The sequence below is a fragment of the Hemibagrus wyckioides genome, linkage group LG12, assembly GCF_019097595.1.
Source record: "Hemibagrus wyckioides isolate EC202008001 linkage group LG12, SWU_Hwy_1.0, whole genome shotgun sequence".
Taxonomy (NCBI): domain Eukaryota; kingdom Metazoa; phylum Chordata; class Actinopteri; order Siluriformes; family Bagridae; genus Hemibagrus; species Hemibagrus wyckioides.
Window position 1 is genome coordinate 3,678,988 of NC_080721.1, and position 15,474 is coordinate 3,694,461.

The following is a 15,474-nucleotide window of genomic DNA, read 5'->3' on the forward strand; positions in this document are numbered from 1 at the left end:
TCCACCAGCAAGAGTGCATAGTAAGCCAGTTCGCAGAAGGCAACTTGCTCAAATGTCTGCAGGTAGCCTCAACATCATCCTCACTGCTTAGTTATGTAAGGAAGTGGAAATTCCAGCAGGGGTTGGGGAGAGGAGTGGGAGCAGCAAGGGAGAGAATTTTTATGGCCAGGAGCTCTTCTGGGCCAGCCCTTGGGTCACTGCCTGCTGCTGAAGCTTTGCCTTGAGGTGAAAATTTCCTACTAGTAAGTTGCACATGAAAGATTGACCACTCAAATCGTAAATCCGATTGGAAAACTCACGACTGGGATTACGATAGCCGAGTATCCAAGATAGGAAAGAAGTCCTAATCTTTCAACACAGCAGAAGAGAGAGAACAGAAAGAACTTTTATACTGAAGTTGTTGCGTTTAAGGTTTAGTTCATTTTTTTAAATGCAGATAAATCGTTAGCATTAGCATTTAGCAACCAGTCTATGCCTGTTCTACATTTTTAAAAATAGCGTAAAATAGAGATTGTGAGAATAATACGTGAGAAGAGCATTTTGGTTTTTTTTGCTAGCTAAGTGTTATGGTGTCAAAATAAAAGTCTGTTTACTCGAAGCTTATTCCACCCCAAAGCTGAATTGTTACTACAAACCTGAGCATGTAAGTTTAAAAGCTGTAAGCTACTTCAAAGGAAAAAATATTTAATAGGTTACGATATCAAAATACTAAACACTACAAGCCATGTATACTTAGAATACTTAGTTTTAAGCATTAAGTATATCTCAATCGGTAGATTTGGTTTGCAGCTATCATTATTTTTATCCCAAGAGCATCTCTAACACAGTCTTAGTGTGTGTGTGTGTGTGTGTGTGTTGTAGATTCTGCTGCTGTGATTACATGTCCACATTGTGATTCCTACATGTGTGTGTTCTTCTCCACAGACAGCAATTTCATCCTGGCTAACGCACAGGTAGCAAAGGGGTTTCCTATAGTTTACTGTTCAGATGGCTTCTGTGAGCTGACAGGTTTTGCACGCACTGAGGTCATGCAGCAGAGCTGTTCATGCAGGTTTCTTTACGGGCCCGAGAGCAGCGAACATGCCATCCAGCGCGTGGATTCTGCCCTGGAAGAGCGAAGCGAGCTTAAAGAGGAGATCATGTTCTACAAGAAGAAAGGTAAGGAGGAGTGACATATTTTCAACCAGATCCTTCATAATATCCAATAGAATTATAGCTCTCACTATTATTCTTCATTTTTATTTTGTTTGTGATTGAAACTAACTGGAGCATCCACAGAAAACAAGACGTTTGTAAAGTACCGCTCATTTGCATTTTTCACTTTTTCCCATCCCCGGTAATGGTGAGGATTTTTTCAAGTAGATACGAGAGATTTGATAAGAACATCACAAGCTGTGAGCAATCAAACAGATTCCTCCAAGTGTCCTAGTATCAGGCTGTTTCTGACACACACACACACACACACACACGATAATAATTTCATTCATTTAATGGGAGAGGATCTGGTTAGCTGACTGCACTCATAAGGAATACACTGATCAGGCATAACATTATGACTACCTGTCTAATGTTGTGTTTTTGCTGCCCTGATCCATAGAGAAATGGACTGCACTTGAGGTGTGCTGTGGTATCTGGCACCAAGATGTTAGCAGCAGATCCTTTAAGTCCTGCAAGTTGTGAGGTGGAGCCTCCATGGGCTTAAAGGATACTTTAGATAGATACTGACCACTGCAGACCGGAAACAGCCCACAAGAGCTGCAGTTTTGGAGATGCTCTGATCCAGTGGTCTAGCCATCACAATTTGGCCATTTTGGTCAAACTCGCTCAAATCCTTACGCTTGTCCATTTTTCCTGCTTCTAACACATCAACTTTGAGGACTTGCTGCCTAATATATCCCACCTACTAACAGGTGCCATGATGAGGAGATCATCAGTCTTATTCACTTCACCTCTCACTGCTCACAATGTTATGGCTGATATCTCTAAGAGTGTCTTTCTGTCTCTAATGCAGGTGGTGTTTTCTGGTGTCTTCTGGACATTGTGCCTATTAAGAATGAGAAAGGCGATGTCGTTCTCTTCCTGGCTTCATTCAAAGACATCACAGACACCAAAGCAAAAGCCATCCCAGTTGAAAAGAAAGGTCTGGTGTATTTCAAGCTTCCATGAACCTCTGGACTTTTTGGTTTCTTTTTGCATTTAGCCTGACATCCTCATCCAGAGGGACTTACAATTATACATCTGACCAAATGAGGGTTAAGGGTCTTGCTCAGGGGCCCAGCAGGGGCAGTTTGATGGACTTGGGATTTGAACTCACAACCTTCCAATCAGTAGTCCAACACCTTAACCACTAAGGTGCCACATCCCCATTCTTACTGCTCTCGTTTTCTATCCATTTACTTTTGGCATTAATATTTTCAGAGTTTCAGTATTATGTTGAGTTTGGACTTAAATAGGTCAGTTATAGAAAACTCTGCTCCTGTTGTTGTGTAACAACAATCCGAATGTCCAAACCTACAGCCGTACATGTGCAGAAAAATCAGTCCATCCTCTTCTTCGCTATTTGAATAGAAATAACAGCATGCTGTCTTCTTCTTTTGCATTAAACAGCAGCAAAATGACTGCCCCGAATAAAAGCGCTGGTGTTTGTACAGGAAAGGTGAATAGTAGTGGGAACCATTATGTGGTGAATATTTTTCAAACCTCATTACACAAATGTCAGGTAGGATTATGAAAAGCAGCAGTGGATTCACCTTCATTCAGAAGACGTGGCCTATTTCCAAAATTCTGGCGTTTGTGTTATTTATTGGAACATGTTTGTGTCTGGGGTTTCTGCTGTACCTATTTTTCATGTCGTATCTGAAGCATCTCGGTTTTTTTATATTATCTGTACTTGCTCTTCTCCAGAGCGACATCGCGGCCAGGTGAAAGGTGGATCTCCATTCGGTACTGCTCGTGTTCACTCTAACACCGTCCTCTATAACATCTCAGGACATCTCCACAACCGGCAGAAACAAAACAAAATCAAACTCAACAAGGTACCACCAGGGTGACAAATTTATTGTTTTAATAATTAAATCCTGTAAAATGACACTAAATTGAAAATGAATGACTTTCTGTTGTGGAGAGATAATCAGTGTGATTCTGAAATGCATCTGTCTTAAGAAAACCCATATTAATTAACTAATCAATCAATTAATTAATCACAAGAATAAAAAATAAACAACAAGAATAATAATAATAATGGTAATTATTATTATTATTATTATTATTATTATTATTATTATTATTAATTAAAGTATGATTTGTAAAAATATGGTTTCATATTAAATTATTACATTATATTATTAAATTGTTATTTTTAAAATATATAAAATTATAAAATTATTACATATATTTTAATATTTAAATTATTTATTATAATAATTAAATAATGAATTCTTAAATTATATTCAAATTATTTATTTATTTATTTTTTAAATTATTTATTTATTTGTCATAATACATAAGTCAGGCCCATTGCACCCTTGCTGTTGTTTCTCTGAAATAAAGACAGAAGTGAGAGAAAGTGTCTTGTCAGATAAAGGCAGAAATTAACAAGACAAACATGTGACTATGAACCTGCAGCCGAATTAGTGACCTCTCCCTTTTCCCATCTTTGTGGTCATGGTTCCCAGAATGTTTTCGGTGATCCACCAGCACTGCCAGAGTACAAAGTTGCAGATGCCAAGAAGTCCAAGTTTATCCTCCTCCACTTCAGCACCTTCAAGGCTGGCTGGGATTGGCTCATCCTGCTGGCCACTTTCTACGTGGCTGTGACTGTGCCATACAATGTGTGTTTTATTGGTGATGAAGATTTGACACGTAGCACCACTGTGAGTGACATCGCCGTGGAGATCCTGTTTATCATCGGTGAGGAAGCTCAGGGTTGTGATCTACCTGTATCATTGTTTTATCCGTATTTTTTTCAGGGTTCTTCTTGTAAAACCTCAGCCACTCAGTGACGAAATGCAAAAACATCATCAAGTGCAGTTACCTGAAAGAACCTACCTTGATTAGCTAATCGTACTCAATAGATTATCGTCACTTTAAGATGATTAACATGAACATCTTTTTTCGTACTCACTCTAGACATCTTGCTAAACTTCCGCACTACATATGTGAGCACATCTGGACAAGTGATCTTCGATGCTCGGCAGATCTGCATCCACTACATGACCACCTGGTTAATCATCGACTTGGTGGCTGCACTGCCCTTCGATCTCCTCTATGCCTTCAACGTTAGTGTGGTGAGTTTTGATTTGATTTTAAACCTCATGTTCTGTCCATGAAAGCCTCACGTTGGTCCAGCACATCTATTTTAATTCTAGTAATAAACATTTACTTTCTAACACTAAATTGTATCATTAAGGAATCATCAGGTGTGAGTGTTCGAGAGAGGGAGGCCTTGGGATGAGGACTAATTTCTAAGTTTTATTAAAACATCCATAAACATGAGCTGTGTCTTTCATCACCACATGGTCTAATCACTTACCATACACATTCAGTGAGAAGTCAGATGTCAGATCTAATTGTGAATATTAGATTGATCTGATTATCTTTTGGTGACCTGTTGTGGTGTAAATTCCTGCAGAGAGGCAGCAGTCCTCAGCACCACTCGTTTTTCCACTCTCCTTTGGCATGTATTATACCCATGTAAGATTTGAGGTTAGCTATTTTGAGAAATCATGTGGTCACTCTGTTTATTATATATAACAGTCTGCAGACATTTTTTTATTTGCATGATATTCTAGTAATTGTAGTTAGAGTTACTGTGTCCAGCTCTAAATGTACTTTTTATGTAGTCCAGCAGAATCTTCACATACACACAGAACATATTGCAGCATATGAACATAGCTGATCAATCCCCAGGAGAACGGTCCAGCAGGATGATCACCGTCTCCAGATTTTCTGTTCCCAGGTTACTCCGGCACCCAATATTTACATTTACATTTCTGGCATTTGGCACCCTTATCCAGAGCGACTTACGATTTATTTCATTTTATACAATTGAGCAGTTAAGGGTTAAGAGCCTTGCTCAGGGGCCCAGCAGTGGCAGCTTGGTGGACCTGGGATTTGAACTCACAATCAGTAGCCCCACACCTTAACCACTAAGCTACCATGTCCCCTACAGATTATGGACACTTCCTCAGTTATGAAGTAATGTTCAATGTGCCTTAACCTAACTCCATTTGTATCCGATATTCTGATCTTGCCTTGTTGCCTGTTTTTTGGATTTTGGTTTATACCTACATTGTTGTATTGTCTGATCGCCGAACCTTCTGCCTGTAACAAATTTATGATCCTTGCTTCATGTTTTGGAGTTGATGACAGCATGTGTTTGATAAAAGGCTAACCTGCATTTTCATGACTTGAACCACGTTGCATGATCCCATAGTTGCAGCGAGAGAAACAAACTGGCAACGCAAGCCCAAAGGACACTGGTAGGAGAATAGCAAAACCATGTGGTCAAGCTGGATTGTTTAACCTGCTCTCCTTTGCCTTCATTTCACACCGAGCCCCGGCTGCAAACTTCAGTTCAAGTATCTCCTAAAATAATATTCCCAGAAACTAGCCAGTGCAAAAGGGAAGAATTTCTGGGAAAGAAATTAGAGAACAACTCTTCACTGTAACCCAACGGAAGAGAAACCAGGAAGTGATTACTGGCCTGTTGAAATGATTGATTTAGCCTGGATCACCTCATCCATAACTTGCCAAGGAATAAGGAATAATATCCTGACCATTTTGACCCCATGCAGTTGGGTCAGACTAAAGAAAGCACTGCAGCGGTCTGGTCCAGCTCCAAAAACAAACTAGGAGACTTGGTAAGTCTCACATCCAGGTTTAGCTGGCTTTATCTCCAAGCCATCTGTACAGGCAAAATCATTACAGTCTCAAAGGGTGTTTTGAGGGATATCTTGGGCATTTGATTTCTGCATATCGACTTGTCCCAAGGTTGTGTGTTCACAGGTTACAGTCTGGTCAGGTTGGGTGTTGGTGGCCTCAGAATCAAGGCCTAGGCCTGCTATTCACAGTCAGTGTGTTTGCTTAGGCATAGCCTCACACTGGAGGTAGGAGACATCTGAGCCATCAATAACTGTGAGCCGAAGGCATACAATGTATTTCATTGCTCTTTGAAATAGATAAATAGATTCCTATATTTCTCACATATACATTAGAGCAAAATGAAATTCTTTTTTCGTATATCCCCAACTATGGAGGTTGGAGTCAGAGCCCATGATACAGCACTCTGGAGCAGTGAAGGTTGATGGCCTTGCTCAAGGGCCCAACAGTGGCTGAGACCCTGATCCTCAACCCAGAACCTTAACTGATTGAGCCACCCCCACCACCCCAGAGCCGTCCTTCGAGCCAGATTTGAACCAGTGACTGAAGGATGTAAATTTGTAAACACCTACAGGCCGCCGCTCTACTAACTGAGCTATAGAAGGAAGGGCCACTCCAATCTGATTAGCACTGGGGCAATTGAACAGACAGTTCTTGGAAAGGGATGGAAACATTGACTCTAGATTTAGGTATTCAAAGCAACGATGCCAACCCAATGTGGACTTTGAGGACGTCAAAAAACCTCCTAATTAATACAAACAACAACATTCTACATAAGCTGTATCTGCATCACACAACTGCAACTGACTGTTTATGAGTGTAGAAAGGACATTGTTCATAATCACACTCTTCTGTGTTTATAATAATTTATAATCACACTGTCTGGTGTCACCCAAATGAGGATGAGGTGCCCTTCTGAGTCTGGTTCCTCTCAAGGTTTCTTCCTCATACCATCTAAGGGAGTTTTCCCAATTTTGTCTAACATCTAGGACTTTTGTACTATGTTTCTTATGTTCTGTAAAGCTGCTTTGAGACAATGTCCATTGTTAAAAGCGCTACACAAATAAAATTGAATTGAATTGAACTCTAGCAACATACAGGTCTTTATACGTCTGTAAAGAAGGAGTGGATAGAACTCACCAGAGGGCAACAGAAACAAAACAAAGAAAAATCTAGATCTGACCAAAGTCACAATCTGCACAGGTTAGCTCCGAATGCTACATGGGGTCCTTAATATGCAGTAAAGTTATTCAACACTAATATTCTTTGAGCAAAAACCCATAGAGATCCATGGCCTCCTATTAATCATCCCCCTTGTTAATATTTGATTGTAGAATGAAGAACGGTCGTCTGTTATGCTGTGGATCATTATGTCTGCTGGGAGATTTGAGAATTCCTGCCTTGTGTGGAAAGGGACTGTGATTATAATAATGTACAATATAATGAGTATTATTTACAGACTCTGCCTGGGGCACCAGAGTAACAAGCTGACCGACAGCATGTGTTAGACCATGTGGTTAGTGTCGATGTCAGTCGTATGCCATAAATAATATGCGACTGCATACGTGTGTCATACTGTATATAATGTTCTGATTCCTGCCATGACTACCGTGCCAGAAAGGTGTGTGTGTGTGTGTGAGTGTGTTATTATGGTGTTCTATCAAGCTCCAAAGAATTTGTAAATGTTTATGTATATTTAGGCAGCAAGACACATCCATGCTTGTCTATGTGTGTTGATTTTGCTCATTTGCTTCACCACATGTTTGTTTTTGTTTCCTTTAGCACTATTTATGTTAATCAGGGGTATTTCTGTATTTATCTTTAACTTCTCTACTTTATGTATTTATTTAATGTGAATGCAGTTCATTGATGAGTTGAATGAATGATTTCATGACTGCTGTATTAATCATAAAGAAATTATATGTGACAACAACCTCATATTATACACCGACCAAGCATAACATTATGACCACCTGCCTAATATTGTGTCGGTCTGCTGCTAAAACAGTCCTGACCCGTCCTGCACTGTGTATTCTGACCCCTTTCTATCAGAACCAGCATTAACTTCTTCAGCAGTTTGAGCAACAGTAGCTCGTCTGTTGGATCGGATCACACGGGCCAGTCTTCACTCCCCACATGCATCAATGAGCCTTGACCGCCCATGTTGTTAATGCTTGTGTGTTAATGAGATTTGAGCCTCAGACCTGGAGCCTGACCCCCACTGGACACCAGGAGGATCTTTGTGGTTAATAAAAAACAACCTCACTGTATTTTAAACTGCTGAATGATATTTACTATATTATATAAGAAATAAGTGTTTTAGAAGAACATCTCTGACTGTGGTTTCAGTCTTTATCCATTTAAAGCTCATTATATTAGTGATGCTTTTCCTTTGTGTTACAGGTCTCAGTTGTGCACTTGTTAAAGACGGTACGTTTGCTGCGCCTGCTGCGCCTGCTGCAGAAAATGGACCGCTACTCTCAGCACAGCACCGTGGTGCTGACCCTGCTCATGTCCATGTTCGCCCTGCTGGCTCACTGGATGGCCTGCATCTGGTACATCATTGGAAAGAAGGAGATGGACAGCAAGGTGAACACCACCTGGGATATCGGTGAGACAGTTATGCTCAAACATCTGTATATATCTGAGTTATACTGGAATATTTCGGATAACCAGCACAGCAATAGCTCCAAACTTTCCTCGTGTGTCTTTTTCCTCAATTTTTCATTCTCTTGTTGTACACAGAAATTACTTTCACGTCACCTCGCTGACTGATAAGAAGCAAAGAAAATTTGGTGAAGTGACACAACAGTAAATTCAGAGTGGCATAAAAACCTCCTTTAATAGAATTACACCTGTCTGATTGAGCTGATCAGCTCTGAATAACTGTTCTCATTGAATACATTTATCAATTCTAATTAAGAGACCCCCTGGTGAGATAATTCAATCAGTATTGTATAGTAAAGAGAGAACACAACATAAAAGGAGATTGAGTGACAAATAGCTTGCAGGATAATTATACTACTAGTGTGGAGCACATGGGGGATGGATGGATGGATGGATGGATGGCTTGGGGAGATGAAAGGAAGAGATATGAAAATGACAAGGCCCATGAGACTCCTGACAGAGGAGGTAATCAGAAGAAATGCCTCACTGATCTACTGCAGCAGCTCCACTCTTTCCTCTCAGCGAGCTGTAATTAGGCCCAACCTGAAATAAGGGGCATTTTCTAGGAGGGCTTTCTGATCTGAACTGATGGAGATCCCTTTGTCTCCCCTTGTGCCATCAGTGAACCCAGGTTCATTCGGGATAGTAGTTACTATAGCAACCATTGTCTGAAAAAAGCTGACAAAGAAAATCTGTGATAAAGCAACTGTTATACTCTGACAGAATAAAAAAAAATCTATAGTGCTACTAAAAAGAGTTTTCTCTGATTATCTCGTTAAAATATTTTCACTAACATATATTGCCAAAAGTTTTGGGACACTCCTCCAAATCATTGTATTCAGGTGTTGTTTTTCAGGGGTTGGGCTCAGCCCCTTAGTTCCAGTGAAAGGAACTCTTCATGAACAATTTCATGCTCTTTGTGGGAACAGTTTGGGGATGACCCCTTCCTGGCCCACCCTTTGCAGCTATAACAGCTTCAACTCTTTTGGGAAGGCTTTCCACAAGGTTTAGGAGTGTGTTTATGTGAATTTTTGACCGTTCCTCTAGAAGAGCATTTGTGAGGTCAAGCACTGATGTTGGATGAGAAGGCCTGGATCACAGTCTCCACTCGAATTCATCCCAAAGGTGTTCTATGAGGTTGAGGTCAGGACTCAGGCCAGTCAAGTTCCTCCACACCAAACTCACTCATCCATGTCTTTATGGACCTTGCTTTGGTCACTGGTGTGCAGTCATGTTGGAACAGGAAGGGGTCATCCCCAAACTGTTCCCACAAAGAGCATGAAATTGTCCAAAATGTCTTGGTATGAAGCTGAAGCATTAAGAGTTCCTTTCACTGGAACTAAGGGGCCGAGCCCAACCCCTGAAAAACAACACCTGAATCTAATGATTTGGAGGGGTGTCCCAATACTTTTGGCAATATAGTGTATGTTGTTCTTCCTTCAACTGATGATGCAAAATTGAAGAACGCAATTGTATATGATGCAACACTGCAATTTCCCTTCACTGGGAAGCTGTTCCAATGACAGTGACAATGTGCATAAAATTGTTCCTGTTGTAGGAAAGAAAAGATAAAAGTGGGGCAGAGAGAAAAGCAGAGAGAGGGGTGATGGGGCAGAAGAGGGTTAGATAGAGAGAGAGACAGAGAGAGACAGAGAGAGAGACACACACACACACACACACACTCATACTCACACACACACACTCACACAGCGAGAGAGCAAAGGAAAGGAAGAGAAAAGCAGAGCTGGGCCAGAGGATGAATATAAATGCGTGGTGCTAAAGATGCTCTTCAAGGTTTCTGTCACAAAATCCAGGGATTCAGATGCAAGTGAACAAACAAGACTGGAAAAGGACCAAAAAAACTAGAAGGACTAAAACAAGGACAATGAAAACTCCACATTAAAACTTTCAGCATAATGATAACAGTACAACAGAATTATTGGCAACTGAGCAGTGAAAACATGGAACTTAATCAGAGTCACTAATTAGGGGAAAATATAATAAATATATAGATAGAGAGAAGGAGATAATGTAGAACTATAGATACTGCAGATAGATAGATAGATAGATAGATAGATAGATAGATAGATAGATAGATAGATAGATAGATAGATAGATAGATAGATACATTTTAAATGAATACAGATGAATCCTGCCAGACAATAAATAAATAAATAATGTTTATATTCCAATATTTGTCAGGATACAGTGTGGCAGGCAGGGGGGAAATCAGACTAAAAATTAGTGCAGGGGTTTATTATAAAATAACAAAATGAACAGATACTGGGAAACATGAGAGCAGAACTAGGAACTAAAATACAAAAAACAACGACATAAATACAGAAAACACCGAGTAACAAATAGCACACGATGAGGAGGACTCAGCAAACAACACACGCAAGACAACGGGTATAAATTGGGGAGGCAATTAGTGAAACAAGAGGATGGGGTGGGGCAAACACGTGAGAACAGTAAACATAAGCAGACACATGGCACAGGATATAAACAATCCCCTGCTGAAACACCAGGGGGAATTAACCAAGTCATCCATGAGAACCCTGTCCAGGGTGACCCCCATCATGTCCATGAGGAGGTTAATGGGCTTTCCTTCAGGATCTCTTCAGGTGTGTTCTCATTCCAAGTGACCACAGACTGACCCAGCAGAAGGTCCATTTGAGTTCATGTTGCATCACCATCCAATAGGAATCCATACAGTATATATTGAACTGGGTCACTGAGAGTTTTCAACAAAAAAGACAGCATTATTTGCATTAGATTATGGAGGTAGTTTGCCTTCTGTGGCATTGTAGACTGTTGGTTAGGAAAATTTACAATTACAGATTTGATTTAGAGTCTGAGAACTCATGGAAAGTGTGTATTTGAATAATCCCTAAGCGGGTACTTGCTGTACCTTGCCTGACCTTGTTGGTGCTCATTCATGTGTCATTAACATTACCACTATTATTTCTTGAAAGCAAAGTTCTGTATGGTGGTTCTGCAGTAAGCGGTTGCCCAATTTAAACACAGCTAAAACAAAAATGACCAGGTAATTATCGTGACCGGGTAATTATCCCTGTTTCCCCAAAGATTTGTAATGGTACTTGACACCACTCAGCCACTTTTTGTTGATTCAGTGAAGAATAATGAACATTTCTAGTGTTTTTACGTAAGAGCAGCCAGGGAGTCAAGTTGAGCAGTCAAGAAGTTGTCAATCTATCTCTTATAAATTTTTGCCCTAAAGGTTCCCTTTCATCTATCTTCTTCGTGTCCTCCAGGGAACCTGGTTTGCCATCCTACATTTCTCACTGTTAAAAAGATATACAATAAAACTGTTTTATTTAGTAGTGTCAGAGCAACATGAAGAATTAACATCAGCCCTTGTGATTATCATCCTCACAAACTCCAATAGGTTGGCTACATGAGCTGGGAAAGCGTTTGGAACTTCCTTATTCCACAGTGAACGGCTCAGCTAACAGTGGTCCATCATTGCGCAGTGTCTACATCGCTTCACTTTACTTCACTCTCAGCAGTCTGACGAGTGTGGGCTTCGGCAATGTCTCGGCTAATACCGATGCTGAGAAGATCTTCTCTATTTGCACAATGCTTATTGGAGGTGGGTGTGTGTTTATGATTTTGGAATCTTTGTGCACTTGAAGCATGATTATGTTACTTTTGGGCATCATGCATGGAAAAAAGGTAAGGAAGTGTCTAAGTTCACTATATGGACAAATGTCAGTGAATGTCTGACTGCAACACAAATATGTTCTTCTTCCCCAAACTTTTGCCACAAATTTGATAAGCAGACGGTTGTATAAATTAAGTTGTCTTTATTTATATACATTATAGCACAGTGAAATTCTTTCTTCGCACATCCTATCCTTGGGGGTTGTGGTCAGAGTGCAGGATCAACCATGATGCAGCGCCCAACAGTGGCAGCGTGGCAGTGCCCGATCTTCTGGTCAAAGACCCAGAGCCTTAACCACTTGAGCTACCTCCATCTCTGTATCCTGTAGAGTCCAAACCCTGTTTCAGCACAAAGCCCCAGAGCTTCATGAAGACATGATGTGGAATGAAGAACTGGAGTGTCCTGCACAGAGCCCTGACTGAGGAAGTCTGAACCCCAGACCCCCTCACACTGTCTGATTATATTCAGCAGCAATTATAATATACAAAAGATTTTTCTATTCATTTTACGCCATGTTTAAATAGGCTGAGGTGTGGAATGAGGAGTAATTCATGACCTTTCCTTGTTGAAATGTCACACCCTCTGTCTGAAGCTGACTGTTCCACACTATTACCTTTTGCCACAATAACATACACTATATTGCCAAAAGTATTCGCTCACCTGCCTTGACTCACATATGAACTTAAGTGACATCCCATTCCTAATCCATAGGGTTCAATATGACGTCGGTCCACCCTTCGCAGCTATAACAGCTTCAACTCTTCTGGGAAGGCTGTCCACAAGGTTTAGGAGTGTGTTTATGGGAATTTTTGACCATTCTTCCAGAAGCGCATTTGTGAGGTCACACACTGATGTTGGACGAGAAGGCCTGGCTCTCAGTCTCCGCTCTAATTCATCCCAAAGGTGTTCTATCGGGTTGAGGTCAGGACTCTGTGCAGGCCAGTCAAGTTCATCCACACCAGACTCTGTCATCCATGTCTTTATGGACCTTGCTTTGTGCACTGGTGCACAGTCATGTTGGAAGAGGAAGGGGCCAGCTCCAAACTGTTCCCACAAAGTTGGGAGCATGGAATTGTCCAAAATGTCTTGGTATGCTGAAGCATTCAGAGATCCTTTTACTGGAACTAAGGGGCCAAGCCCAGCTCCTGAAAAACAACCCCACACCATAATCCCCCCTCCACCAAACACTTACACTTGGCACAATGCAGTCAGACAAGTACCGTTCTCCTGGCAGCCGCCAAACCCAGACTCGTCCATCAGATTGCCAGATGGAGAAGTGCGATTCGTCACTCCAGGGAACGCGTCTCCACTGCTCTAGAGTCCAGTGGCGGCGTGCTTTACACCACTGCATCCGACGCATTGCATTGCACTTGGTGATGTATGGCTTGGATGCAGCTGCTCGGCCATGGAAACCCATTCCATGAAGCTCTCTGCGCACTGTTCTTGAGCTAATCTGAAGGCCACATGAAGTTTGGAGGTCTGTAGCGATTGACTCTGCAGAAAGTTGGCGACCTCTTCACACTATGCGCCTCAGCATCCGCTGACCCCGCTCCGTCAGTTTACGTGGCCTACCACTTCGTGGCTGAGTTGCTGTCGTTCCCAAACACTTCCACGTTCTTATAATACAGCTGACAGTTGACTGTGGAATATTTAGGAGCGAGGAAATTTCACGACTGGATTTGTTGCACAGGTGGCATCCTATCACAGTTCCACGCTGGAATTCACTGAGCTCCTGAGAGCGACCCATTCTTTCACAAATGTTTGTAAAAACAGTCTGCATGCCTAGGTGCTTGATTTTATACACCTGTGGCCATGGAAGTGATTGGAACACCTGATTCTGATTATTTGGATGGGTGAGCGAATACTTTTGGCAATATAGTGTATAAACAACATACAGTCCAACACAAAGACTTTCTGACCATGCCAAGTACACATTGCCCTATACCACCCTCTCAGTGCATGTAATGTAGGACAGAGTCATTTGTGTAAGGATCTGACCCAAATTGTGATGTCTAAATGGCTGGGTCAGAGCATCTCCAACACAACAGTTCTTGTGGAGTGTTCCCAGTATGCAGTGGTTACCTACGAAACATGGTTTAAAGAAGAACAACCAGGCAACAGGGGTCATGGGTGACCAAGACTCTCTGGGAAGTGAAGGATAGACTTTTATATCATATGGAAGGCTGGGTGCATGTTCATCAGTTACCTGGGGAACAGATGGCACCAGGATGCACTATGGGAGGACGGCAAAACAGCAGAGGAACATGACAGAATTCAAGGTGTTGATTTGGCCTCCAAATTCTCCAAAATCCAATCAGTATCTGTGGGATGTGCTGGACAAACAAGTCAGATCTATGGAGGCTCCACCTCACAACTTACAGGACTTGGTTTCAAATTCCACAGAACACCTTCAGAGGTCTTGTGAAATTCATGCCTTCACGAATCAGAGGTGTTTTGGTGGAACAAGGAGACCTTCACGAGATTAGACTGGTGGTTTTAATGTGATGACTCATTGTATGATATACACTCACTGTCCACTCCATTAGGAATTCCGGCACCCTTGCACATTTATGGTGCATGGTTATTGTTGGACTGCTTTGAGATTTTCAGAAACTGCTGTCTGTAGCTACAGGCTCCGCTAATGTTTCTGAAGGTTTCTGTTGAAGATCAGCAGGTTCTAAAACACTCTAACCAGCCCATCTGGCACCAACATCCTTGCCACCAACCATTCAGATCACAGAAATCGGACTTTTCCTCCATTCAGATGTTTGATGTGAGCAGGAACTGAAGCTCTTGATCTGCATGATTTCTGCATTGCACCGATTGTGTAAATGTTCAGGTGTTCCAAATAAACAACCAGATACATACCAAATCTATAATAAGTATTAATGCAACATTGTGTGTGTGTGTGTGTGTGATTTTCTCTATGGCAGCACTAATGCATGCTGTCGTATTCGGTAACGTGACAGCTATCATTCAGCGCATGTACTCACGCTGGTCCTCGTACCATATGCGAACAAAAGACTTGAAGGACTTCATAAGAGTGCACCACCTGCCTCAGAGCCTCAAACAGCGCATGCTAGAGTACTTCCAGACGACCTGGTCTGTCAACAATGGCATAGACTCAAATGAGGTACCGTTTTCTGTCTGATTTGCTTGTCGAGTTCCAAAAAATCATTGCATCACTCACATGTGTGCTATTTGTCCTTGATAGCTAAGTTTTGAGAGAGTCACATGATACA

The 15,474-nt window shown here is 41.5% G+C and overlaps 1 protein-coding gene across 1 annotated transcript in view; it reads left to right on the top strand.

The window, feature by feature from the left end:
- The first annotated feature begins 930 nt into the window (after positions 1-930).
- The window catches only part of kcnh8 (potassium voltage-gated channel, subfamily H (eag-related), member 8), a 29,580-nt gene continuing 15,036 nt past the window's right edge, over positions 931-15,474 (top strand). The window contains exons 1-8 of the mRNA XM_058404405.1: positions 931-1,158; positions 2,012-2,140; positions 2,905-3,035; positions 3,675-3,909; positions 4,129-4,286; positions 8,284-8,491; positions 11,957-12,160; positions 15,166-15,365. Of these exons, the coding sequence (XP_058260388.1) occupies positions 1,029-1,158; positions 2,012-2,140; positions 2,905-3,035; positions 3,675-3,909; positions 4,129-4,286; positions 8,284-8,491; positions 11,957-12,160; positions 15,166-15,365 (1,395 nt within the window). The 5' untranslated portion in view covers positions 931-1,028. The remainder of the gene's footprint in view (positions 1,159-2,011; positions 2,141-2,904; positions 3,036-3,674; positions 3,910-4,128; positions 4,287-8,283; positions 8,492-11,956; positions 12,161-15,165; positions 15,366-15,474) is intronic.